The 26,338-nt window shown below is 37.6% G+C and overlaps 1 protein-coding gene across 4 annotated transcripts in view; it reads left to right on the top strand.

Annotated features, from left to right (window-relative positions):
- Positions 1-592: 592 nt before the first annotated feature.
- Positions 593-26,338, top strand: part of LOC110462475 (neutral cholesterol ester hydrolase 1-like) — a 39,571-nt gene continuing 13,825 nt past the window's right edge. The window contains exon 1 of one of the 4 annotated variants that reach the window (XM_021516438.1): positions 593-983. Coding sequence is in view for 2 of the 4 variants with exons in the window: in XM_021516434.1 (XP_021372109.1) it covers positions 9,612-9,669 (58 nt within the window). In the remaining 2 variants the exon portion in view is untranslated. Of the gene's footprint in view, positions 984-9,438; positions 9,670-22,876; positions 22,908-25,833; positions 25,909-26,338 lie in introns of those variants that run through there. The other 3 variants (XM_021516434.1, XM_021516436.1, XM_021516437.1) reach the window with 3 other exon arrangements.

Here is a 26,338-nt window from a genome sequence, read left to right as displayed (position 1 = left end):
ACCCATTATCACCGCTGGACAAAGAAACAGAGGATATCCTTTCTCCCGTCATACACATACCAGCGCAGTCCTTGTTCTATGAGGTTACATGGTTATCCCGGAACCTGAAACTAGTCGTGTAGTCGTTTGGGTTTTATAAAGCATTTAAAACTTTGCGATCTATGTGAACGTTTTGTTTTGTTTTCTGTTATTCTGTCAGCAGTCTACTCCCAATGTTAATATACATACTGCAGACAATAACAGTACTAATTAATGAAACAAAACCAGCACGGTGTACCCGGATAAACAGACTGGCCCTTGTTTAAGGTGCTCGCTAATCAGCCTTGTCACACAGGGAATAACAACGCCTTATTACCGGTGCATAATTGATATTATCACAAAATGTAAATATTATGTACCACTATACAGTACAAAAAGATACAAACACTTTATGGCATCACATTTCTCCGGGTAGTAAAGGTTATCTTGAACTTTTATCCCTGGATCATGCTAATCATGAACATAAGAAGTATCCTTCTATGATTTTAACCTAGCAACATATACAGGGAAGTAAACATAGAACGTCGCTCCAGTACATGTAAACGCCCATTATGTCAAAGGTATAGTTAAGCTGTTCGCTGTGTGCGGAAATACAGCTCATCTGGCGTACGTAGATGTACCTTACCATGGACATCAGCAATTGTCTTGGGTAGTCAGCTCCCCGGCCTTTCTCGGTACCATTTAACACCGATTTTAACAGGAACAATCATTGAAAACGTTTAACGTGAACAGAAATGAGCATAACACGTGCATCAGGGAAAGGGATGTACGTATGTTAACATCTACCGGACTTTTCCTGGGAATATATTTCCGTATACATTTCCGTGTGTTGAGATAAACACTTATCAATTAAAAATCTTCCCAAAGATGATGACTTAAGGAAAACGGTGAATGGAGCTCCAAATTACGAAACACGTTTCCTGCAATCTACAGGTAGTTTCAAGGTAAGTAGAACTGTGCTTTCTCTCTCATATTCGAAAAAGCGTGCTTGATTCATTTGAAAAAACGCCATCATAATATTATCAATAAAATCTTAGTTAGAATACTTTAAGAATTCTTTAAAGAGTGGTTTTACATATTTAAAAAGGGGCTGTAAGCTTTGAAGTTGACAGAGAAGGAAACTAGATCGGAACTTCAAGTCGTGAAAAAGTACTGTGTATAAATATCGTTAGGATGAAAAGCCATACAAATATGGCTTAATATGGCATATTTTTATTACATGTAATAGAAATGCGTCAATGTCGTTGATGCCATGATTGCTATAGTATTCAAAAGATATAAAACTCAGTAATAAGATAGGAGAAGACCTCAATGTAAGATATAATTCAAATTAAAGCTTTAGTTTATGACATTGCCTATGCACGAATAACATGCACACAGTAGCACGTGATATACAGATGTAGATTCACCAATGATTGCTGCGCAGTCGGCCATGTTGTTTATCCGATCAGTCTCAAAAGTTGCACTGCACAGCTAAGGACCAAGGGGAACCTACATATAAAATTTGAGAAAGATCCCTCTAGTTATTCTTGAGAAACAGCGATAACAAACTTTCACTATCAAAATCCAAGATGGCTGCCTGTCGGCCATGTTGTTTATCCGATCAGTCTCAAAAGAATGCCCTGCACAGCTAAGGACCAAGTGGAACCTACATATAAAATTTGAGAAAGATCCCTCTGGTATTTCTTGAGAAATAGCGATAACAAACTTTCAATATCAAAATCCAAGATGGCTGCCTGTCGGCCATGTTGTTTATCCGATCAGTCTCAAAAGTTGCCCTGCACAGCTCAGGACCAGGGGGAACCTACATATTAAATTTGAGAAAGATCCCTCTTGTACTTCTTGAGAAATATCGATAACAAGAATTGTTTACGGACGGACGACGGACCACGGACGCAGGGTGATTTGAATAGCCCACCATCATCTCACCATCAGATGATGGTGGGCTAAAAAGTCTAAAACCACCTTTGACCCGACACGTAAAAAACTTGGCCGTTTTTATATGAGTTTTAAGTAGGTTTTGTAGTTCAAATCACTTCAAAAAACGTGGACAGGCTGTACTATAATGCTATAAATATGTTTATTTGTATCAACAATTAGATAAACCAATCGAGGGCAATACACACACATCCGCATGTTGGCTTAACTCCAATCGAGGTCGCCCACTCTTTCCCATATTCCAAGTGAAATATACAAACATCGGATGGGCAGCTTCGTGATAACTTCCTGAAATGCACATTGTAAATATACTTATACGTGTACAATTTAAACTTAATACGGCACTTCCTTTTGGGCCACTTCACCTAGTAATGCAAGGTTTCCATCATCACGTTTTAACCGTGGACTTATCGTGGTGATCCTATCAGATCTTGAGGTCAGTCATGGCAATCGTGTTGATCGTAGATTTTGAACGGTTCAATTTTTTTCTACGATCAACCCGATCAATTGTAAATAATAAAGACTTATAATTAGTATTTACTCTAGCATGTCCATATTTAAAGATAGTATGCTATAGCACAACGTGTTTAGATACTGACACAATACAAAACTACATACGTAATCACTATTTCGTAATCTTTAATGGACGAAATATTTAATTGCGTGTAAGGTTGATTATCATGTTCCATACAGTCAGTGTATACGCTATTGAGTGAAGGATGAATAGCACGCCTCTTGACCAAGGAGCCGGATAGTGATTTTGTTTTGCTTGGTACAATCTGTTTGATTGGTTTAGCTTATTTTAGCTGGTGAAATAGTTGTAACCCGGACATCTTATTCCAATCGATGATTGGAATCGTCTGACACCGCTTGTAACAGGAGAGGAAAATGAACGGCCAGGCCGGGGTTCGAATCGTCAAATGTGGACAGGGAAAGTAAATACTGAAATCGTCTGTTCCTTTTTCAAACATATATCGTGTATTGTAAAACTGAGATAAACGTTTTATGCAGGTAGCATATCCCCTTAACACCGAAAACTATTGATAGTTTCTAACGTGTACTCATCTCTGCCCTGTTGAATACGTGTAATTTCATGGTACGTTAATTCCTCTAAATTCGAGTCCTCTAAATGCATGTTGTATAGTGAAAACCTGCCTATACCAAACACCACTGTTGCTAGTAATTATGATAGGAATTAATAAACTTTTCGTGAATAGACATATTGTGATATACCCCAATTTAAAAAAAGTAGAGTAAATATTTAGATTTCCTACATCGAAGCCAAGAAACGCACGTGCTGTTTATAAGTTGTCTGTAGTTTTAATGTGGTGTAAATACAGACTAACGTAAACGCTTTAAAGTGAGCGGATGATAATTGCCATACATTCGACACGCACGTTAAACTCTAAGGAAACTTAAAACAACTGTTGTTTCTCCAACTGGCAGCACTTTTGAGGTCGTACTTGTAAAGTAAATTGCCGGAACCTATTATACGCTGATCGTTTGCGGCCTTATCGACAGAAACCACAAGGCTGATCAGGTAAACAGGTACACCATTACGACCTGGGTCTGTTTTAATTCGTACACTGACCCAAGGTACGTAATAAATTACCAAACCATTCACTTCATCATAACACTAGGTATATTCTAACACATACAAAATGACAATTCGTTTAACATCACATCGATAAATGAATAACATCACATCGACTCATTTAATTAAATAAGTATAACATAATTTTATTAAAATGATGTTACGGTATAACAACATCAATATAAAATAACAATGCAACACCACGTGGAGGCGTGCCAATATGTTGAAGTATAATCAGGAGACAGCATAATCTACAATGTTATTCACGACCCCTGTAGGTCGGTGATTGAGGAAGAATACACCTTAACCATTTTACATCGTAAGAGGCGACTTATGTGGAAACCCATTGCAACATTTGAGACCCCTCTTCTCTACAGCCTTTTCGTTTCATAACGCCTTCAATTTCAATTACGATACATTTAATTGTCAAAGGACAAATGGATTGGGCAGCAGGCATAGCCTATTTAAGCCCTCTCCAAACACAGTAATAAACAGTGGTACAAGCATAGACATGGACATTAGAACACATACAAACACATGTAAACAAGCTGGTATTATCAAATTAATATTTAAATTAGGGGAAATAACTACTTATACCCATTGTATTATAATTGAATCTGATGGTTTAAATTCTAACCTTTTATTTTGATACCGAAAAGACATATAAAAAATATATATAACTGAAAAATAATTTGTTGAAGGAGCTGCATGTACATGTATAAACATTTGATGGGATTAAATTACCGCACCCAACAGATACAGGCCAAAATGTCCATTCATAACGCCTTACTTGGCAATACCTTTTTTGTTGGCCTTAGTTTTGAAAGAACGTCTTACTGAGCAAGGCAATGTGTTCAAGCCGGGGCATATCACAGTCGTTAAAATGGTAGATGTTGTTCCATGCTAAACGTTCAGAATCAAGCGTCATTACAATAACTGCTTAACTCGTTATTGATATTATGTGCCCAGGTGTAATACTTTGCCTGGTGCCTTAGGCTTGGTATTTCGGTGAGAGAGCACTCTTATGTCGGTATCAGATCCGCGCTATCGCAATGAGGCAAATGCACCAACATACCCTGTCTCCACCACACATACGCACACACACGCATACATTGCACACTTGGAGGCACAACCTTAAATGACATCAGCTGCATAAGGAGATTAAACAAAAGATAACTAAAAATCAAACCAAACTATTATTCTCTCACCAAAGGATTTAATATATAATTATTATGCAAATGGAAATTTGGCCATAAAACTATATGGGCAGTCCAATCAGTGAGGAATCTATGTGTATAACTTCAACAGATAGATAAGCTTGTAGAAACAGGTAAACACTTCACAAAGCCATTCTATTACCCAATCCAAAATATTGCATTATGTTCCATCGCAATTGTAAAATCGCCTGGCGTATGGACAACGGCAATGCACTCTTGTATGGTATTACTTATACAATAATTCGCTACTTTCAAATAGTTTAAAAATACCCAAGCTCTAAAGCGAGAACACATTACACCATTTTAGCAATTCCTCTGTCTTTAACATTCTCTTTAGTGTGCGTTAATCCTCCCAAATGTACGGTAATCCTCTCAAGTGTACGTTAATCCTCCTAAGTGTACGATAATCCTCATAAGTGTGCGGTAATCCTCCTAAGTGTGCGGTAACCCTCCTAAGTGTGCGGTAACCCTCCTATGTGTACAGTAATCCTCCTAAATATGCGGTAATCCTCCTAAATATACGATAATCCTCCTAAATGTGCGGTAATCATCGTTAGTGTAAGGTAATCCTTCTAAGTTAACGGTAATCCTCCTTAGTGTTCGTAAATTATCATAAGTGTACGGTATTCCTCCTAAGTTAACGGTTATCCTCGTAAATGTACGATAATCCTCCTAGATGTACGGTAATCCTTCTAAGTGTACGGTAATCCTTCTAAGTTAACGGTAATCCTCCTTAGTGTACGTAAATTATCTTAAGTGTACGATAATCCTCCTAGGTGTACGATAATTCTTATAAGTGTACGGTTATCCTTATAAGTGTACGATAATTCTTATAAGTGTACGGTAATACCCTCATCGCACGATAATTCTCCTAAGGGCACGGTAATCCTTCTAAGTCTACGGTTGTCCTCCTAAATGTACGGCAATTCTCGTTAGTGTAAGGTAATCCTTCTAAATTAACGGTAATCCTCCTTAGTGAACGGTTATCCTCGTAAATGTACGATAATCCTCCTAGGTGTACGATAATCCTTCTAAGTGTACGGTAATCCTCCCTAGCGTACGTAAATTATCTTAAGTGTACGATAATCCTCCTAGGTGTACGATAATCCTTATAAGTGTACGGTTATCATTATAAGTGTACGGTTATCCTTCTAAGTGTACGGTAATACCCTTATCGTACGGTAATCCTTCTAAGTGTACGGTTGTCCTCCTAAATGTACGGCAATCATCGTTAGTGTAAGGTAATCCTTCTAAGTTAACGGTAATTCTCCTAAGTGAACGATAATCCTCATAAGTGTACGGTAATCCTTCAAAGTGTGCGGTAATCTCGTATTGTGAATACAGGAGCAGGTGTTCCGGGAATATTAGAGACCTCTCAGAAAGATCATTTACTAGGCTGTCTTAAAAAAAATATGAATAAAGTATACATGCTATTTCATCAGGAAAAACATTTGGTTTTTGATGCTATCAATCACCACACATTCGTATTTTGAACTGTATGGCTGACTTTTGAACAGTTCATGCATCAAGTATATTGTCAAGTGGCTTGTAGTAATTTCATGAATTATATTTGTGTTGTATATCATTATTGCAAAGAAACAATTGTTTTATGTATCTGCGTACAACACCCAAAATATATAGCTATTATAGTTGGACACTTGTTTATCGGCATAGCTTTGATAGATTATTTCTGAAACACAACCTTATACATTGCAAAACTTAAACAAAACCAAAAAAATCACAACTGTGTTCTGAGAGTAAAAATACAGTAGGGTCACACCGGGATACAAACCCAATAACTACCTGTCTAATCATTTATTGTCTCTTGGTTCAGCCAATATAACATTAAGGGGAGGTAATTGTTTGAATGAAAAACTGAAGTGGAGTTCTCTAGTGTTTTGCCAGAAGTGGGACAAGAATCCTAAAAATAACTAGCATTTACAAAACATGGGGAAAAACTGACGTTTTGGAATTATTCACCGGCAATTTCCATTCCACAAGCATGACTGCTCAGAAACTTCCAACACTAGACCACCCTCACATTAAATCATTGTCTGTATACAAACCTGTCGAACTCTATACACCTCTTAGGTCCACTACTCAATCATCCACGTTCATGCAAGAGCTTTAACAGGAATGTCTAAACAAATTTTGCTACCTTTCCTCTAACTTAACAAAGTAAACAAATATATTCAGTGGGAGAGCGAATCTCACATAACTTAGATGCTGTGCACAATACACTGCATGGCTCGTATAGAAACGTATCTGTCCGATCAAACAGACGGATAAATCAGTTAAATTTATTCAAAGAAACTTTGTTTAAAGCCTATTTACTGTAATATAGACGAACATAATATTGTGCCAGCACAGCAGCTGTTCTGTGTTCATCATAAATCATAAGAAATGTACTGCATGCTTTACTATCTAAACTTAAAATGAAATGTATGTGATCATAGTGTGATATCTCCTGCTTTCCAATATAGTATCCCACGTTCTACCTATAAATAGCAATGTAAAGCTACACAAATTCATAACATTCTGATAAAATACGAATTAATTAAACTGCATTAGAAATACTTAGGTTTGACGTATCAGATATGATGCATTAATTATATGCGACAAAGGGAGTAATCACCATGTGATCGTGTTTATTATATGCGAGAAAAGGAGTAATTGCCATGTATGTGATCGTGTTTATTATATGCGACAAAGGGAGTAATCACCATGTGATCGTGTTTATTATATGCGACAAAGGGAGTAATCAGCTTGTATGTGATCGTGTTTATTATATGCGACAAAGGGAGTAATCACCATGTGATCGTGTTTATTATATGCGACAAATGAAGTAATCACCATGTGATCGTATTCATTATATGCGACAAAGGGAGTAATCACCATGTGACCGTGTTTATTTTATGCGACAAAGGGAGTAATCACCATGTGGTTGTGTTTATTATATGCGACAACGGGACTAATCACCATGTGATCGTGTTTATTATATGCGACAAAGGGAGTAATAAGCTTGTATGTGATCGTGTTTATTATATGCGACAAAGTGAGTAATCAGCTTGTATGTGATCGTGTTTATTATATGCGACAAAGGGAGTAATCACCTTGTATGTGATCGTGTTTATTATATGCGACAAAGGTGGTAATCACCATGTGATCGTATTTATTATATACGACAAAGGGAGTAATCACCATGTATGTGATCGTGTTTATTATACGGATTTGAAATGTTGGAATCAAAATCCATTTTGGCTGCAGTTAATTATTTGTTTAATAATTTGTAAAAAGAAATACCATTATCCTGTTATCTTGTAATCGGCGAACCCTTGGTTATTATTAATGCATATGCTATAGAGAACAAAATAAGAAAATTAATTGGACAACCATTTATAACACATATTGTATAGATTGTATTAGATATAAATTTTCTCTGGAAGGAGATACAGTTTATATATATATATATGTTACAGGTTGGATGATCGAGTGGTGCAGTGGATAGCACACTTCCCTTTCCCCAAGGCGGTCGGGGTTCGATTCCCCGATAGGAGTTGAACAGTTAGGGGCCACCTGCCCGAACACGTGGGTTTTCTCCGGGTAGGCCGGTTTGCTCCCACACTAAGACCCCCCACGCGCTAACATCTGGGCGAAAGATATCCCCGCTTTTGAATGGTCGCATTTTTAAAATGTCATACATTCAATAACACTTCCGTTTCTGTTGGATAGATTCTTATTATATTCAGGCCAACACAGCATTATGTTGTGATTACACAAGTACATGAATAAGGCTACACATTGAAATAATTTTATATCTTTAAAAGTCATACTTGAATTTCAGAACATATTCGTACAGAAACAATTTTTATTTTATTTTTTTAATTAAAATGTCCTGTATGTATTTGTCATACACTCGTATAACAATGACATGTATCACCAAACTTTCGGTCCCTTTATCAGTACGTACAATATAATTATTTGAGTCCGTGTGATCTGACATAAAAGTTACAATATGTAACAATGTGCAATGAACTATCAAATATAACGTTACCATCACCAATACATCCTTAACGAACAACACCACACTCTGCATAACATAAATAGTTGTCAGATATAGTCACAATATTGGGTATAATTATACCTGATCGAAAAAGGACCAAACCTTTTCCGACAAGTAAGGAAAGGGTGAAGAAGGAGATACAAAGTTATGACGTCAACACCCTGTGTTTGTATAAGATTACCCCAGAAACACGCCCCGTCAAAATATTCCTAAGTATTTACTTAGTCAGAAAATTATGTTTAATCAATACCGTCATAGTGCACGTATTTCCGTTACACATAACTCTGGCATGGCAATAATATATATGCATTAATTTACATCATTTGTGAATTCCTTTCTTTGGATTAAAATTGTTAGTGCACCACCTGTGATATTGATCGTTTGTTATATTGATTCTACTTTTTCATGAAGAATAATATAACACTTTTCTAAACCTGGAACACCTAGATATGTACCTGTATGACGTGTACCTGTACTTGTTCCAGTGAAAGACTTCTAGATCTATTAAACAACACCCACTGGCTACACATGTGAAGTTCTGTATTCCATCTCAAGCACCCCGGGACCCAACATAACGTCACTATATACACATCTCTCAACAAGTTGTGGGGTGTAGCTTCGAGTGGGTCCGGAAGGTGACACTTTCGGTTCAACGGTTAAACAGATAAACAATATCGTCTTCATGTATGTAATGCTAATACATGTAGTGTATAGCTAAGTAGTGACACGTACATGTGCACGTGCTGATCTTCATATTTACATGTGGGTCGGAGTCCAAGATTGTGTGGACATGTATCAACAAAGTTTCCCTATGAAAGGTACGTATTTTTTGGTATATCAAGATTAATTATGCCTTTTTCACAATTGCACTAGTAACAAACATACGACCATCACTAATTTATTACATTTATGCATATACAAGATACACATATGCATACATGCATATCACTGTGCGGATATTAGCTGTATAATGAACAAGTATATATATGAATATATATATATGGGTCAAAGAAGTAATTCCAACAGTGTGGACAAGTTTAGGTTGTCAAATTTTCGGTGCGTTCCGCTCCTTTATCAAGACACAGTGAAACAGAACAGTTCCATGTACATATACATCATATTACTAGAAGATAGAATTGATATACTATAATTGAAAATATAGCTATTATATAAAACCAATAGTCTCCTCGGCTAAAGACAGCCGAAGGCAGCAATTACGCTGAGAGCATCGCGGCAAAGGAACGCTGATTTAGAGGACCTATTCTTGCGCAAGATGCACTGTCATATAAAGTGAGTCAACGAGAGATATCAAAAACGTAGAACATGTGCATTTGGAAATCTGGCCCGGTAAATGTGAAAAATCTCCAATCTGCAACGGAATGTCTCATTAGTCGCCTCTCAATACTGCGATGGATTAATACTGCGATGGATACTCAATACGTTAGGATCCAGTGTTATATGGGATTTTACCGTCTATATTACTTCTTTGACCCATATATATATTAAACCATATGTGGTGTTGATGTCTGCCACCTTACTCTGTTTCCTACATTCCCCATTTTACACAAATACGTAATATACTTAATGGATAAAACCATGTACTTGTTTACATTCAAAACATATGTATTTGGTGATAGGGGAACATATTCTGGTGGGATACCTGCATTTGATATAGATATAGCTTTTAGTGATATAGGACAAATATTTTGGATACATGTACATAGATACGTGTTGCTTTTAATAAATGTATACTTGTGATTTTATAATTCGCCTTTCAAAATAACTAAACAACATTGCAGTGCCTTTAGAAAATGTTCACACTTAAAATAATTAATGCATAATATATAATCTATGTACACACTAATCTGTATTACCTATCATCTAAATGATCTACACTCTGTGTCATCTATAATATTATCTATAATCTGTATAATCTATGATTCATGTGATCTTTAATCTGTGTGATCTATAATTTGTAAGATTTGTTCGATCCATTTGTATGATTTGTTCGATCAATTTGTATGTGATCGCTGATCTGTAATATGTTCAACCTTAGATCTTTAGGATCTGTAATGTGTGCGATCTTTGATCTTTATGATCTGTAATATGTGCGATCTTTGATCTATATGATCTGCTATATTTGCCATCTTTGATTTATATGATCTATACTCTGTGTGATCTACCTGGGTATAAGTGATGTGATCGTTAATTGGTGTGATATATAATCTGATTCATCTTAAATAGGCACGATCGGTAATCTGTTTGATCTTTATGGGTGTAATCTATACTTTTTGTGATCATTAGTTGATGTGGTCAACAATTTATGTTATCTATAATACGTATGATAAGTTTTTGGGGGATTTGTATGGTACTAAGAGGCAAGTGATCTGTACATGGACGAATTGGTTTATCAATGTAACACACAGGTGGTCTTTTAGGCCTCTATTAATGTATTTTGATGATCATCATTATACTTATGTGATCCCTGAAATAGTTTTCTTTGTTTTCTGTCTTATGTTGCGGTTTAGCTTCACTGTCTGAGTCATATAATTGACATAGTATACTATGCACACAAGGCTAAGAGACTGCGGTCGTGTCATATTACGAAAAAAAGAGTCGCTGCAAATGTGTCATAGCAATCTAACTATCTGATGCATGAAACGTTTCATACCTTTGTTTATAACCGCAGAGACTAACAGACTATTGTCAATATTTTTACCCAATACACGCCATGTAGGTCCAACAAATAAGTCTGAAAAAAATCAATTTATAGCACATTGTAAAATAAGATGATATATGAGCGGGCATATTTAGAATCAAACGGGTTGCGTGCGGGCACATTTATCGTGTGGGCTCATTTATAGTAAGATGCATCAAACATTTTGGGCTTCCGACTCACTCATCTACATACTTAAAACATCAATCATAAAGACATAGCAACCTTATCAAAATATATCGATGACATTACAGTTATGACAACAAAGGGAAATAAAAAGGACAACGCAACGTCGCATGCGATACCGTTGCTTTAATCATCTGGTAAATATGGGAATCATGCAGTACACACTTCTCATGGTAATTATCATAATATGTTGACATGGACCTTATTGAGAGAGCCCGCTATTATCAGGGACAAAATGTCACCTTACTTTGTATGATGACAAAGCGTTATAAAGATGAATCGATGCTTCCAAAGATTATTTGAGGTCAGGAGTGTAAAATCATTGATGGATAAACTCTGCTTGTAATATCATCATTTATTCAATAAGACAGTTCTGGTTCAATGCGTAGTCAATGTGATGCAAACCATGTTTTATTTTACATTCCGATTTAATGGCAAAAAAAAAAAATACTTATTCCTTCAAGATGCAGAAACACATGGAATAGCTCTTATTGAACTCTCATGTCGACATTTAAATACTTATAACAAAATAAATATACAGAAATGGCAAGTTTGATTTTTCAATCTATTTGATGCGATTACCAGTATATAAGTACAAAATATAATCAAACCTTAATTAAACAGTGTAAAAAAACACCTGTTATCATCAATTTGTATAACATATTTTATGGTGCTCAGTATCAGGTAGTTTAGATTACCAGAACTAGTGCACAGACTCTGAATACTTAAGCTGCTAGCTAGAGTATAACGACTTATGAATTGAGTGTGATTACTAAGTTACCGTCTTGGCTACAGCTTTACGAATATTTATAAGCCATTCGTGAGTCTATAGTTCAAGTGTTACCTTTGCATTTTATCTTTCCCTTATTTTTTCGCTTTATAACAGGTCAAGTCAGACGATCTTTTAAGATTTGTTTCTATTATATGCCTATGCGGGAATTCAATATAAATTGTATATTGTATTGTTTCCAGTTCAGGAAATTATGATGCAATCACTGAATAAGTGACTTCCATATCAAGCTAACAAAACCTGGTATAACTGATGCTATTCTACAACATAATACATCAAGCTCAATGCCATGTACATTTAGCATACAGGACGGGTTTATAAGCGTAACAATAACATAATGATATATTATTTTTGCTTACATTTGTGTAAAAAGTGTCCACAATAAATTGTTATTTCACAAACGATGATCTAGTTATATTAACACGAGGAATTGCGCGGTATTTCTGCTACTTATTATTTTAACGAGATAAGTTATTTTAAGACTAGTCAGCTTACAGACAAGGTAAAATAATTAGGGCATCGTAGTTTTAAATGTCAGATATGCCGAATGACAACCTGTAGCGGTAAAAAAAGGGCTATAGCGTAAGTCATTAGGCATAAAACTTGTCCAAGCGATTTTGTAAGCAATCAAATAACGAATACACAGCTTAACTTATATATAGCTTCCATTAATAACACATTCAATGTTGTTACAAACAGTCATTATCCCTCAGTCATTTGAGAGAGTAGGTAGAGGTATATCTAAAGCTGTTACACAAGGAAATAGTATGTCATCATTTACTACGCCCTTTCCCTCCTACTCCTTATCAAACATTCCAATGACTTTATTCATTTACGTTATATTTTAACGGAAGTTATGTTACGTTATATATAACGAAATGAGCTCTACCCAATAGTTAATTTAATGAATTAATGGGGTTAATTCATGCTAGATTCATACATATCTCAGGAATTTATGTCGTGTGCTAGTCGGGGTCAGTAATAAGTCGGGTAACAGTAGCCACAAGGGTACATGTAATATTAAGAGTAATTAGTCACGTTAGATACTAACAGGGGATGAGACGAACCGTGTATCCATGTACCAAGTGGTCGTGTATGTATGTACCAAATGTTTATCATGACAGTTTTATAGGTATAAGGACAGAACTGATGATGGCTGAAGGCAATTTGTAATATTTGTACTGGAAAACGGGGTACAACTCTATATTCAGGGAGTCGGGAATTGGCCATGAGAGGGGCAGGTCAATTTGGACCCAGGTTCAGAGAGCCAGAGTATGGTGAGTGTGGCCATGGTTTGGCACATGCCTAGTTACTTAGCTCGAAATCAGAGACACAACGTGAAGTACTACCATACCTAGATGTGATGTTGTAACCACCTGTACCTGTAATGCGATTGTCGATTACCGCTATGAATAGACATTACTATTATCAACTGTTACGTGTATTTACGGCTGGTGTGTTACACGGTATCGGGCAATCGGTCTATCAAATTAGCACGTATTAACAGCTACGTCCCCGGTACTATGTACTTACCCTGTCTGTAAGCTGATTGGTCAAGTTTACAATTTCATAGACAAATGATATAAGGATGCATTACATGTTCCTGGATGTTTATAAATGTCGTTCGTGTATATGCCAATCCCTTCATAAGACTAGAATTAACCCGACAGCAGTTTCCCAATATTGAACTTGCGCAACAATATTTCAAGATACACATGAACACACTACTGTTATTTTTTAACATTCTTTTCGTTGTGTTTTTTTAACTGGGATTGGACCAATAATGACTCTGGAAATTTTTATTTTATCTCTGTCAAAACATCCCCTCTCTGGATTGTGCTCAGTGAACTATAATTAATTACAAATCACAGTGTAACCATCCACCAGGCAGTGTCTGTGCGGTATATGGTGCGTTACTGACCCTATGCGGTGTCTGTGCGGTATTTGGGGCGTTACTGACCCTATGCGGTGTCTGTACGGTATCTGGTGAGTTACTGACCCTATGTGGTGTCTGTGCGGTATCTGGTGCATTACTGACCCTATGCGGTGTCTGAGCGGTATCTGGTGCGGTACTGACCCGATGTGGTGTCAGTACGGTATCTGGTGAGTTACTGACATTGTGCGGTACTTGGTGCGTTACTAATCCTATGTGGTGTCTGTGCGGTATCTGGTGAGTTACTGACCCTATGCGGTGTCTGAGCGGTATCTGGTGCGGTACTGACCCGATGTGGTGTCTGTACGGTATCTGGTGAGTTACTGACATTGTGCGGTATTTGGTGCGTTACTAATCCTATGTGGTGTCTGTGCGGTATCTGGTGCATTACTGACCCTATGCGGTGTCTGTGCGGTATTTGGTGCGTTACTGACCCTATGCGCTGTATGTACGATATCTGATGAGTTACTGACCCGATGTGGTGTCTGTGCGGTATCTGGTGCGTTACTGACCCTGTGTGGTGTCTGTGCGGTATGTTGTGCGTTACTGTCCCTATGTGGTGTCTTTGTGGTATCTGGTGAGTTACTGACCCTATGTGGTGTGTGTGCGGTATCTGGTGAGTGACTGACCCTGTGTGGTGTCTGTGCGGTATATGGTGAGTTACTGTCCCTATGTGATGTCTGTGCGGTATCTGGTGCATTACTGACCCTATGCGGTGTCTGTGCGGTATATGGTGCGTTACTGACCCTTATGCGGTGTCTGTACGGTATCTGGTGCGTTACTGATCCTATGCGGTGTGTGTGCGGTATTTGGTGCGTTACTAATCCTATGTGGTGTCTGTGCGGTATCTGGTGCGTTACGGACCCTATGCGGTGTCTGTGCGGTATCTGGTGCGGTACTGACCCTTTGTGGTGTCTGTACGGTATCTGGTGCGTTACTGATCCTATGCGGTGTGTGTGCGGTATTTGGTGCGTTACTAATCCTATGTGGTGTCTGTGCGGTATCTGGTGCGTTACGGACCCTATGCGGTGTCTGTGCGGTATCTGGTGCGTTACTGACCCTATTTGGGGTCTGTGCGGTATCTGGTGAGTTACTGACATTGTGCGGTATATGGTGCGTTACTGACCCTGTGTGGTGTCTGTACGGTATCTGGTGAGTTACTGACCTTGTGCGGTGTCTGTACGGTATCTGGTGCGTTACTGACCCTATTTGGGGTCTGTGCGGTATCTGGTGAGTTACTGACATTGTGCGGTATATGGTGCGTTACTGACCCTGTGTGGTGTCTGTACGGTATCTGGTGAGTTACTGATCTTGTGCGGTGTCTGTACGGTATCTGGTGCGTTACTGACCCTATTTGGTGTCTGTGCGGTATCTGGTGCGGTACTGACCCTTTGTGGTGTCTGTACGGTATCTTGTGCGTTACTGACCCTATGCGGTGTCTGTGCGGGATTTGGTGCGTTACTGACCCTATGTTGTGTCTGTGCGGTATCTGGTGAGTTACTGTCCCTATGCGGTGTCTGTGCCGTATCTGGTGCGTTCCTGATCCTATGCGGTGTGTGTGCGGTATTTGGTGCGTTACTAATCCTATGTGGTGTATGTGCGGTATCTGGTGCATTACTGACCCTATGCGGTGTCTGTGCGGTATTTGGGGCGTTACTGACCCTATGTTGTGTCTGTGCGGTATCTGGTGAGTTACTGTCCCTATGCGGTGTCTGTGCCGTATCTGGTGCGTTCCTGATCCTATGCGGTGTGTGTGCGGTATTTGGTGCGTTACTAATCCTATGTGGTGTATGTGCGGTATCTGGTGCATTACTGACCCTATGCGGTGTCTGTGCGGGATTTGGTGCGTTACTGACCCTATGTTGTGTCTGTGCGGTATCTGGTGCGTTACTGACCCTGTGTGGTGTCTGTACGGTATCTGGTGAGTTACTGATCTTGTGCGGTGTCTGTACGGTATCTGGTGCGTTACTGACCCTATGCGGTGTCTGTACGGTATCTGGTGAGTTACTGACCTTGTGCGGTGTCTGTGCGGTATCTGGTGCGTTACTGCCCCTGTGTGGTGTCTGTGCGGTATATGGTGAGTTTCTGACCCTATGTGATGTCTGTGCGGTATCTGGTGCGTTACTGACCCGGTGTGGTGTCTGTGCGGTATCTGGTGAGTGACTGACCCTGTGTGGTGTCTGTGCGGTATATGGTGAGTTTCTGACCCTATGTGATGTCTGTGCGGTATCTGGTGCATTACTGACCCTATGCGGTGTCTGTGCGGGATTTGGTGCGTTACTGACCCTATGTTGTGTCTGTGCGGTATCTGGTGAGTTACTGTCCCTATGCGGTGTCTGTGCCGTATCTGGTGCGTTCCTGATCCTATGCGGTGTGTGTGCGGTATTTGGTGCGTTACTAATCCTATGTGGTGTATGTGCGGTATCTGGTGCATTACTGACCCTATGCGGTGTCTGTGCGGTATCTGGTGAGTTACTGACATTGTGCGGTATATGGTGCGTTACTGACCCTGTGTGGTGTCTGTGCGGTATGTTGTGCGTTACTGTCCCTATGTGGTGTCTTTGCGGTATCTGGTGAGTTACTGACCCTATGTGATGTCTGTGCGGTATCTGGTGCATTACTGACCCTATGCGGTGTCTGTGCGGTATATGGTGCGTTACTGACCCTATGCGGTGTCTGTGCGGTATTTGGTGCGTTACTGACCCTATGTTGTGTCTGTGCGGTATCTGGTGCGGTACTGACCCTATGCGGTGTCTGTACGGTATCTGGTGAGTTACTGACCTTGTGCGGTGTCTGTACGGTATCTGGTGCGTTACTGACCCTATTTGGTGTCTGTGCGGTATCTGGTGAGTTACTGACATTGTGCGGTATATGGTGCGTTACTGACCCTGTGTGGTGTCTGTACGGTATCTGGTGAGTTACTGACCTTGTGCGGTGTCTGTGCGGTATATGGTGCGGTACTGACCCTATTTGGTGTCTGTACGGTATCTGGTGCGTTACTGACCCTATGCGGTGTCTGTGCGGTATCTGGTGCGTTACTGACCCTATGCGGTGTCTGTGCGGTATCTGGTGCGTTACTGACCCTATGNATGACATACAATGGAAAATACAAAGCAAACATAAGAAAAAAATTACATACATATAATTCCCAAGTTATTTAACTATTAACAATTATACATATGCATCATTCACAAAAGATGCGCCATTTTGGTTAGGAACATAGATAAACCTGTCAGAACTCGTTGATTGCATTCTGATAAAAGACCTTTAAACTTGTAAATATTTTGGTTTGTACAATAATAACGAGGAATATATTTGTTATGTAAGGTGGATATAGTTATATTATTGCATTCAAATAGATAATGAAATTCATCCCCGACACTTTCCGCGCACAAATTACATAGTCGATTATCTTGGGGTATGTTATACCATCTACCTGTTTCAAATGGAAACTTCAAATTCGAAGTGTGCAGTTTTGTTATTGGTGTTCTGATATGTTCTGGCAGATTTAATAAATATTATTCTAGACCAATTTCAGTTTTACATAGAGTGTAGTACTGCCCACGAGATGATCTAGTAATGTCATCGAACCATTGCTGTACAAAGTGATCAATAAGCCGTTGTTTTAAAATGCATTTGTAAAAGCCATCAGGCATCTGTAATTTATTATCAAATATGTAAGAAAATCCCGTTTCATTGAAAATACCTTTTATATAGTTAATCCAATTGAACGAAAGAGAATCATCGTTTTGCATATGTAAAGCCAGTCGTAGTAATATGCTGCTGAGTTTGTTTTCATTACAGTACTAATTATTCTATTCCAAAAACCTAACATTCTTAGTTTAACATTTATTTCCAATGGCACACGGCCTAGCTCGCCATAAATCATAAAATAAGGCGTTGTAGATCTCACTTTAAGAATCCTTTCACAAAACTTAAGATGAATCTGTTCGATCATTTTCAGATTTTCGAATCCCCATACATCCGATCCAAACAATAGAATCGGTTCCACTAAAGTATCAAATAGTTTTAATTGTAAATCTAAAGGAAGAGAAACCATGTATATACGTGTAACCATTTGCGACTATGAGGTAAACACAACAATTGATAAACATTAATTGGACGGTTTATTTAGGCGTGGCTATCTCGAGCGTGCTATCTAGAGCGTGGTTTAAAACCTCTATAAACCTGTCAGGTCTATTTACCAAGATATTTCAGCTTAACGGGTGTTCCCTTAACCATGCAATTTTAAAACGATAAAAATTACTTCCTCTTCAAACTGACTTGGTGTAGTATGATAAATTGTCGACAGCTTCATGTAGTAAACTATCTAAATAACTTACGCTACCATACACATTATACTTCTTATTTACTTTGTCTAAGAGTTATATTTACCTTACCTTACTTAAGAAAAGTTTAATAGCATTATCCAATGCCACGACGTGAAGGTTTACTGATAGTTGATTAATGTATGAAGTATGATAACAGGGACATGGTAACTATAGACTCTTTGATGTGTAACCAACTACAAACCTTCTTATTGGTGACCTCTCGGATACTTTTCATTAGTGAAATTGCGATTCCTATATTTCCTCAATTTACACAAATGAAAAGTATTCCGTAGTGAAATAATAAATGTTCTGTTCGAATTATGATTTTGTTGACACTTCAGTTATACTCTTGCTGTTTTTGATATACAAAATGTACCTGTGTTTAATACATTTTATCATGTAATAATTTAATCTTGCTTGTAACAAGCATTTGCATTGGCTTATAATATCATCCCATAACGTAAAAGAATGACGTCGCCGTTTGTAACGTCGCTTTTGCTTTGCTGATACAGCGGAGTAATAATGTCTAAGAGAAAAGAGTCCATCGATAAAAGTGGATTTACACAGGGATTTTGTATAGTAGACTAAATTTGAAGGATTGACTTGAATATATTTTTGATGTTATGGAGCTATAACACAAAAAAAAGCGGAGTGTACTCTCATCATAAACCGTTCCGCGGCTTATTTAGAGTACACTCCCTTTTTATAGCTCCATAACATAAAAAATATATTCAAGTTAATCCTTAATTATTTCGATAACAATTCTATGGAAAATTGATTCTTCGACTCATTTTGGTTGGTTATAATCTTAAGTCTCACAATATTGTGTTAATTTTGAACCATATGTACATGTGTATACACTGATAACAGACCATTACCTGTATAGGTACACAACTGTATGTAGGTATGTTTTGATGGGTGTGGGAATGTACGTCTGGGTGTGTGAACGGTGCTTCAGAGGAAGGTTTGGTTTAATTTAGGTTATTGTATATTCAATGAATGTTTCAGTGTCAATTTCTATTTCAATTTTCAATAGAAGATATTTTCTTCATTCATTTTATACAAGTATAATTCATCAAAGGAATGTTGGAGCTGTCATCTTGAATTCGGGTTAAACTGTGCTTGTGAAAGAATGTTTAAAGTGAATTGCCAAAAAAGACGTTTGCATAAGATGTATTCAATAACGTTACAAAAAAACGGCAATATTTAAAGATAATCATTTTAAAAAAAACCACTTTCATATGAACGGCGCGTGGGCAAGTTATAAATGATTTGATATGCTCCTGCTGTGGGCGATATTAACCAACACAAAGTGTTGAGATGATAGAGCAATGCTCATTTACAAAACAAAGTTATTATAAAGACGGTCTGTTCTCCCACGGAATTAGATTATTATCTAAGTCCGTGGTTCTCCTGTAATTGAGCCAGTATGTGACTTTCCTCGTCAAATTGATATAACATTGTATTATATTATTGCTGTTTTGGATGACATATATATTCATATTAAAACCTTGTGTAGCAATGCCCTTCAAAAAACCCAGTGATATATGACCTAGAGCAGGTTCGTCTTAACACCTTTTATCAGAATTTGCTGTTTGCCGAGCGGGTGCATGACAAAGCTTGACCAATGTGAACATAAATGAATGTGTGCATAAATAAAGGAATACAGATCTTGCTAAAATTAAAAATGCCTTTTTAACGTTCAAAGAATCTACAATCGTTAACCTCAAATCTACAGTACGGCTTGACGGCACATGACCAAGTGTCACATGATCAGACGATAATTATAATGCAGTAAAGTGTTCAACCGTTGATAGAGGTGTAGGTGTGTGTAAGGACGGATAACTCTGATAAGAGGCTGTTCTAGCGTCTGCAATTACCCAATGACTGCATAAGGACAGACTGGGATCCTGAGAGATCATCTAAGTATTGAAAAATATTGTGTACATTTAGTGAAATTGTGTGGATGGACTATTGTGCATTTTAAAGAATAACGTTAAACTTCTAGCGGTTTTTAAAACGTCACTGAATAAATAATTATCCTTCAGAATTAAAAAAACCAAAAACAACTCGTAGGTAGACCGTAGTGGGTCTTTATGAGTAAATTATAGCGATCAAACTAGCAAAACACGTGTGCTAGCGTATGTACCCTTTACCTTTGCACGTCCGATCGAGGAATCTAACACTGGCGTCTTCGTGAATGACCAGTGTCCTAGCCACTGTTCCACACGATAACGTGTTTTTTGTTTCCCGACCCTATTCTGACCTATAATGAAACTTTAGTGAATATATGTCATACAGACCGTGAAGTTGAATCTCTGTATAACAATACACTGCCAAGGCAAATGTATAAAGTATTCATTAACTCGGTACACTTTGTGACACGGAGAAAGGGTGTCAGATTCTCACGCTGTGAATAGAACGGGTGGAAAGCAATCCTGCGTGTATAAAAATGCTGGGCAAGATATATATGAAGTCTGATCCTATTGTTGTTTAACATAACAAATGCAGTCATGTGAAAGACAAAGTTATAGAGTTGGGAAAAACAGGTATAGTATAATGAATATTAAGTATCACTTTAGAAAAGATCGGGTCAACGTCGGCCGAACATATATGGAGCCATGTAAAGGCAATGTAAATCAGTTTATGTCGTAATAGTTTGTCGTAATTACGTTTTACAGATATACTATCGTCCTTACGGTATAGTAATCGCTAAATATTTATAATACAAAAAATATAATGGGGTAGGGGGTTGTGTACTCTATACATGTTTAGTAGGTAGCTTGTGTAATAAGGAATTAATCAAAGTATGTGCATGTATTATGGTGGAATATATAACAAGGATGGGAAGTTGTTGGACAAAATAATGACCATGGCCGCTTGCGGCCTAGGTTTATTGTTGTTCCAATTTTTTCGACTCCCGAGTTATATTTTCCACCAATATATACACAAAAAATGTTGATTATAATTATTCTCCCAAGTAAAATGTAATGAAACTGTTTTTCGCGTTCACATCTGTGCGCATACCCCCATTATAAGCAAGGTGACGTAGATAGAATAATATTTTAAATAAGGCTGTTCTTTTGCACGCGCTAACATTTATCACGTGATGCCTATGTGCTGCGTGTTTTGTTATGTTTTCTGAGCCGGTTGGGTGTTACCATTCCTTGTCTATTTAACCCGGGTATATTTTGGAAGGACTTTTTATTCTTCAGTGGCTATTTGGTTGACAGTTGATAAATACTGACGTCATGCTTTATACCAGATGTTGATTTCAATCAATCAAATCCACCAATCTGTCGACATCGTTCATCATCACATGAAATCAGCATTTGACCGATTTGCAAACCCTATTTAAAGTAATATTCGCAGTGTGTTCAGTAGACTGGCCCAGTCTCTAGAATATTATATAGATAAAAAATCATTTAGAACAAAAATTAACTCTAATCATTTTGATCACTTGGATATCCGATTCTCAGTTCTAAAGTAGGGGAGATAAGCTTGTAGTAAAATGCAGTTGAGAAATTCTTCATATGTTCAGCAGAACATCTGCCCGTGAGCTTGACAGGTTATAGGCAGATTTAGAAGTCTGCAAGCAAATCTTCAAATACATACAGAGTTAAATGCGTGTACCCTCATTCGACCAAGGAAACCAGTCCAGCGCCTCAATTGTTTACAATCGCGCGGGGGGAAGGGTGTTTGGAAATGCGTTGTTCTGTTAGAAAATATTTCATGCACGCGCAGAGTCTATCGTCCAATAATACATGGCTATTAACCAATGAAAATGGTCGTTACATTGAAGACGTGGTAGAATATTGAGTAAATAATGGAGCTATATGGCTGATGGAACATAACCTATAACCATTATTATCATTATAAATATGTATGTCGTTATTGCGACAAACTAAGTAGTAACTACAGGATAACTATGATATAACGACAAACAAAACATTGCAGTATCCGGCTGCCGTATATTAATATCACCTACCGAGACTGTAATACGTGTTTGGATATAGCATACTAAACGACCACTTACCAGTTTAATCCCGCATATTTATCCGGGATAGTATGCGCATCTGAGGGAATGGCACAGAATGAAGGTAAACATGAAATGTATTTATCTACGAAATAGTCCCCCCCTTATTAGCGATTACATGGGAGAGTTTAGATTATCATTGATACATTAATATGAATTCAAGTTTACTTCAAAGTTTGCATAATTTGCACTACGTTCTATGTATATTAATATAATTATTGCAAAACAACCAGTAAGGCTTGACCAGCGACTTAACGAGGTTTTGTAGAATAGGCCTAACAGTCAACCTTCTTTAAGTGATTTTACGTAATAATTTGGAGACTTTATCCTGTATGTACTCGGAAGAACAAAAACACCAATTATGTTTCTATAAATGCATTGAAGATAATATTGTATCGCCTAACCAAGTTGCTTTTGTTGCGTTGTATACAACGGCCATGTACAAGTAACAAGGATCACTTTTGGCTGCAAATGCACAGCAGTTCCTACTGCCGTCGGCATGGGATGACAGTGACATCGTCGTCATATGTGTGACGTCAGAAACAAACAAGGAATGTTGACACTCTCGTATTCCGTCTTTGCGTATTGCAGAGTTATCTTCTCTTGAGAGCNTCGATTATCATTGGTACATTAATATGAATTCAAGTTTACTATTGGAGACTTTATCCTTTATGATCTCGGAAGAACAAAACAAAAAAAATGTTTCTATAAATACATTGAAGATAATATTGTATCGCCTAACCACACTTTTGTTGCGTTGTATACAATGGCCATGTACAAGTAACAAGGATCACGTTTGGCTGCAAATACACAGCAGTTCCTACTGCCGTCGGCATGGGATGACAGTGACATCATCGTCATATGTGTGACGTCAGAAACAAACCAGGAATGTTGACACTCTCGTATATGTTGTTGCTTGCACTAGAACAACATCAACAATATAGAGCAGCTTTCTTCGGCGAAACCTTTTTTGAGTATTGTTAGAACAACCATCGCAATTACATATACTATCGTTTCCAGTGCAGATCCTATCTCAAATTGTTTGCCTGCAGGACTTCATATTTCAGAGAGCGTATTTTCTCAAAATGCGTGAAAGTAACATTCAACTGTTTTTGAACATGGTATATTTATTCACACATTCTCGTTTAGTTAAAAAAGTTTTGATACATTTATTTCATGCAACATTTCAAATGACAAAATATAATTTGATTTGCGTTTAAAATGAACCATTATGAGTTTGTTCTAATAAATGTGGCTAAAAATAAGGAGTTGCAAGTTAACTCTTTCTATACGTTTAAGGACCAGACCGTAATTGCGATCGCGATTTAAACTGAACATCATCCTGACTGTTATTTCCAATTATTTCGGATGATCTTTTGACTTAAAAACAACAATGACTTCCTTAAATGTTAAGTCCTCTTGGAAACCCGAGATGTACACTTTGATTACCAAAGGTTATGTTTACTGCTACTAAAACCATGATGAAGCAGACGTTCCGACCTGACTCACGTCACCAATTCTGCACGTTTTGTGTGTTTTAATAATGTATATATTGCTCAGCATACCCTACTAATCAACCCTCAATAGTACATTTTGTAGCTCTGTTTCAGTGCAAGGCATATACAGTGTTCAACGGGTATGACTAAACTGTTGAAATATTGAGGTGCATTCGTTATCATTATTTAGTGTGAAGTTGTAACATCTTTAACATCGACATCAGTTATAAATTGTCAAACCCTTGATATTAAGTACCACTGGTGAGGTCGAAATTGTTCTGCAGGCCCGATAGTTTACCAGGGAAGTTGTGGGTAAGGTGAGGATACTAAATTAACTCGGTCCATCAGAAAAGTTCTGCTCATATAAAGATTAAAAAAACAAAACAGATTGTATGAGTGGGTTTAGCACCAATCAAAAATGCTTTCGATATTCTTGTAACAGACTAGTGCCTATTCGACAAAGTGTTTGTTTAATTGTACATTTCCGATTTTGTAACACCAAATTCCTGTGTGCCAGTAAGATATTTTGAAAGACAGTGCAGGAAGTGAGACCATTTAAACCAGTCTCTGTTGGGTTATAAAAAAGTATTCAGGTATTATTTATCGCCAAAAGGCACGAGTAGAATGTTGTTCATAATGTTGAATAGTAAATAATCACGGTGATTCTGCAATAATGCATATAAAGATAAACATACGTAACTCATATCACACAGAATATACCTCATATACTACCAAGTAAAACTGCAACAAAGACATGATACCTGTAATAGAACTACCCACATAGTGCTCGCTGTCTTATTAAAAAGTGTATATTAAGTTGTTTTAACTTCGATATTCCTTTTTCTTTCTATTAAGTTTTTAAAAGTATCTCCCATAAATGGCCTTTACAGAAACAGGTTTAACTGTAATTATTTCCACACGTAATAGAAGATGATTCAGGTAAAAATATGAATAGCTGAAATACGCATACAACAAACTGTTATTAAAGGATAAACACTTAATGATGATATAAACAGAATTTGAACTCTCCCCGGTGGCTTTATACACCTTTATAATCAATCAATACAAACTATGCTATCCACTTACTTAGACGGTTATGTACAGGATAAGGGACATCACGGAGATAATTGGCGGCTGTATGAATTAAATACCGACAATAGTTGTTCCTTTTATTTGAACAGGTTATCGCATGTTAACCAAACTTGTTGCTTGAATCGGTTTAAGCGTGGTGTCAAACTAAATATTGATTTTCTAAATTAGAAGGGTATTTCAAATTTAAACAAATATAACTTAGTACTGAGGTAAAATATCAGTTTGTTCTTTGATACCAAACATATCAAATAAAGATAAATTCACGACTGCCGTATACATCTAATGTCACGATATAACTTGTAGGACAATATAAGGGTGAAGGTTTTAACCGATTAAGTAGATCAGTACCCGTCTGCTGTCCACTGATAGCAGCTTTGTAACCGTTATCTCTGGTCTAAATAACAACTGATGACATACTTAGGTCGCTATCAGAGGAGGGCGGTTGACGAACAGAGCGGAAACCAAGTTATTTAACAGGTATGTCAGGATATATGGTATAATTTAGTCATTGTTTGTTTGTCCTTTCCTGTAACTGAATAGAATTGCAATGATGACAGTGCTAGTCTTTTTAACGTTTGTCTGGCAAGGGACAGTACAAACCACCCACATTTCAACAAGACCATGCATTTTATTATATATTACTTTGTTTACCAAATTTGCAGTGACAAGTCGTGGGTTATACATTTCTTCACTATGTAAAGTTCATTGTGTTTGACTAGGAACCATGACCATATAATCTGAATTAAAGATTAGGGATTACTTTGGGAAACTTCGGGGAGTGTTATCGAAGTAAACAATGTGTAAGTCTTTATGAAGGCAGCAAATACTTCACGCACTTGTGATATGATAACGTTTTGTATGTTGGCTTTGCAAGTAAGAGCATCCTTTATGTATTTTAATAATCTCG

This window comes from Mizuhopecten yessoensis, unplaced genomic scaffold (assembly GCF_002113885.1).
Source record: "Mizuhopecten yessoensis strain PY_sf001 unplaced genomic scaffold, ASM211388v2 scaffold10797, whole genome shotgun sequence".
In the NCBI taxonomy this organism is placed as follows: Eukaryota; Metazoa; Mollusca; class Bivalvia; order Pectinida; family Pectinidae; genus Mizuhopecten; species Mizuhopecten yessoensis.
Note: the sequence above shows the minus strand (reverse complement) of the source record. Positions and strands in the feature narration are given on the sequence as shown.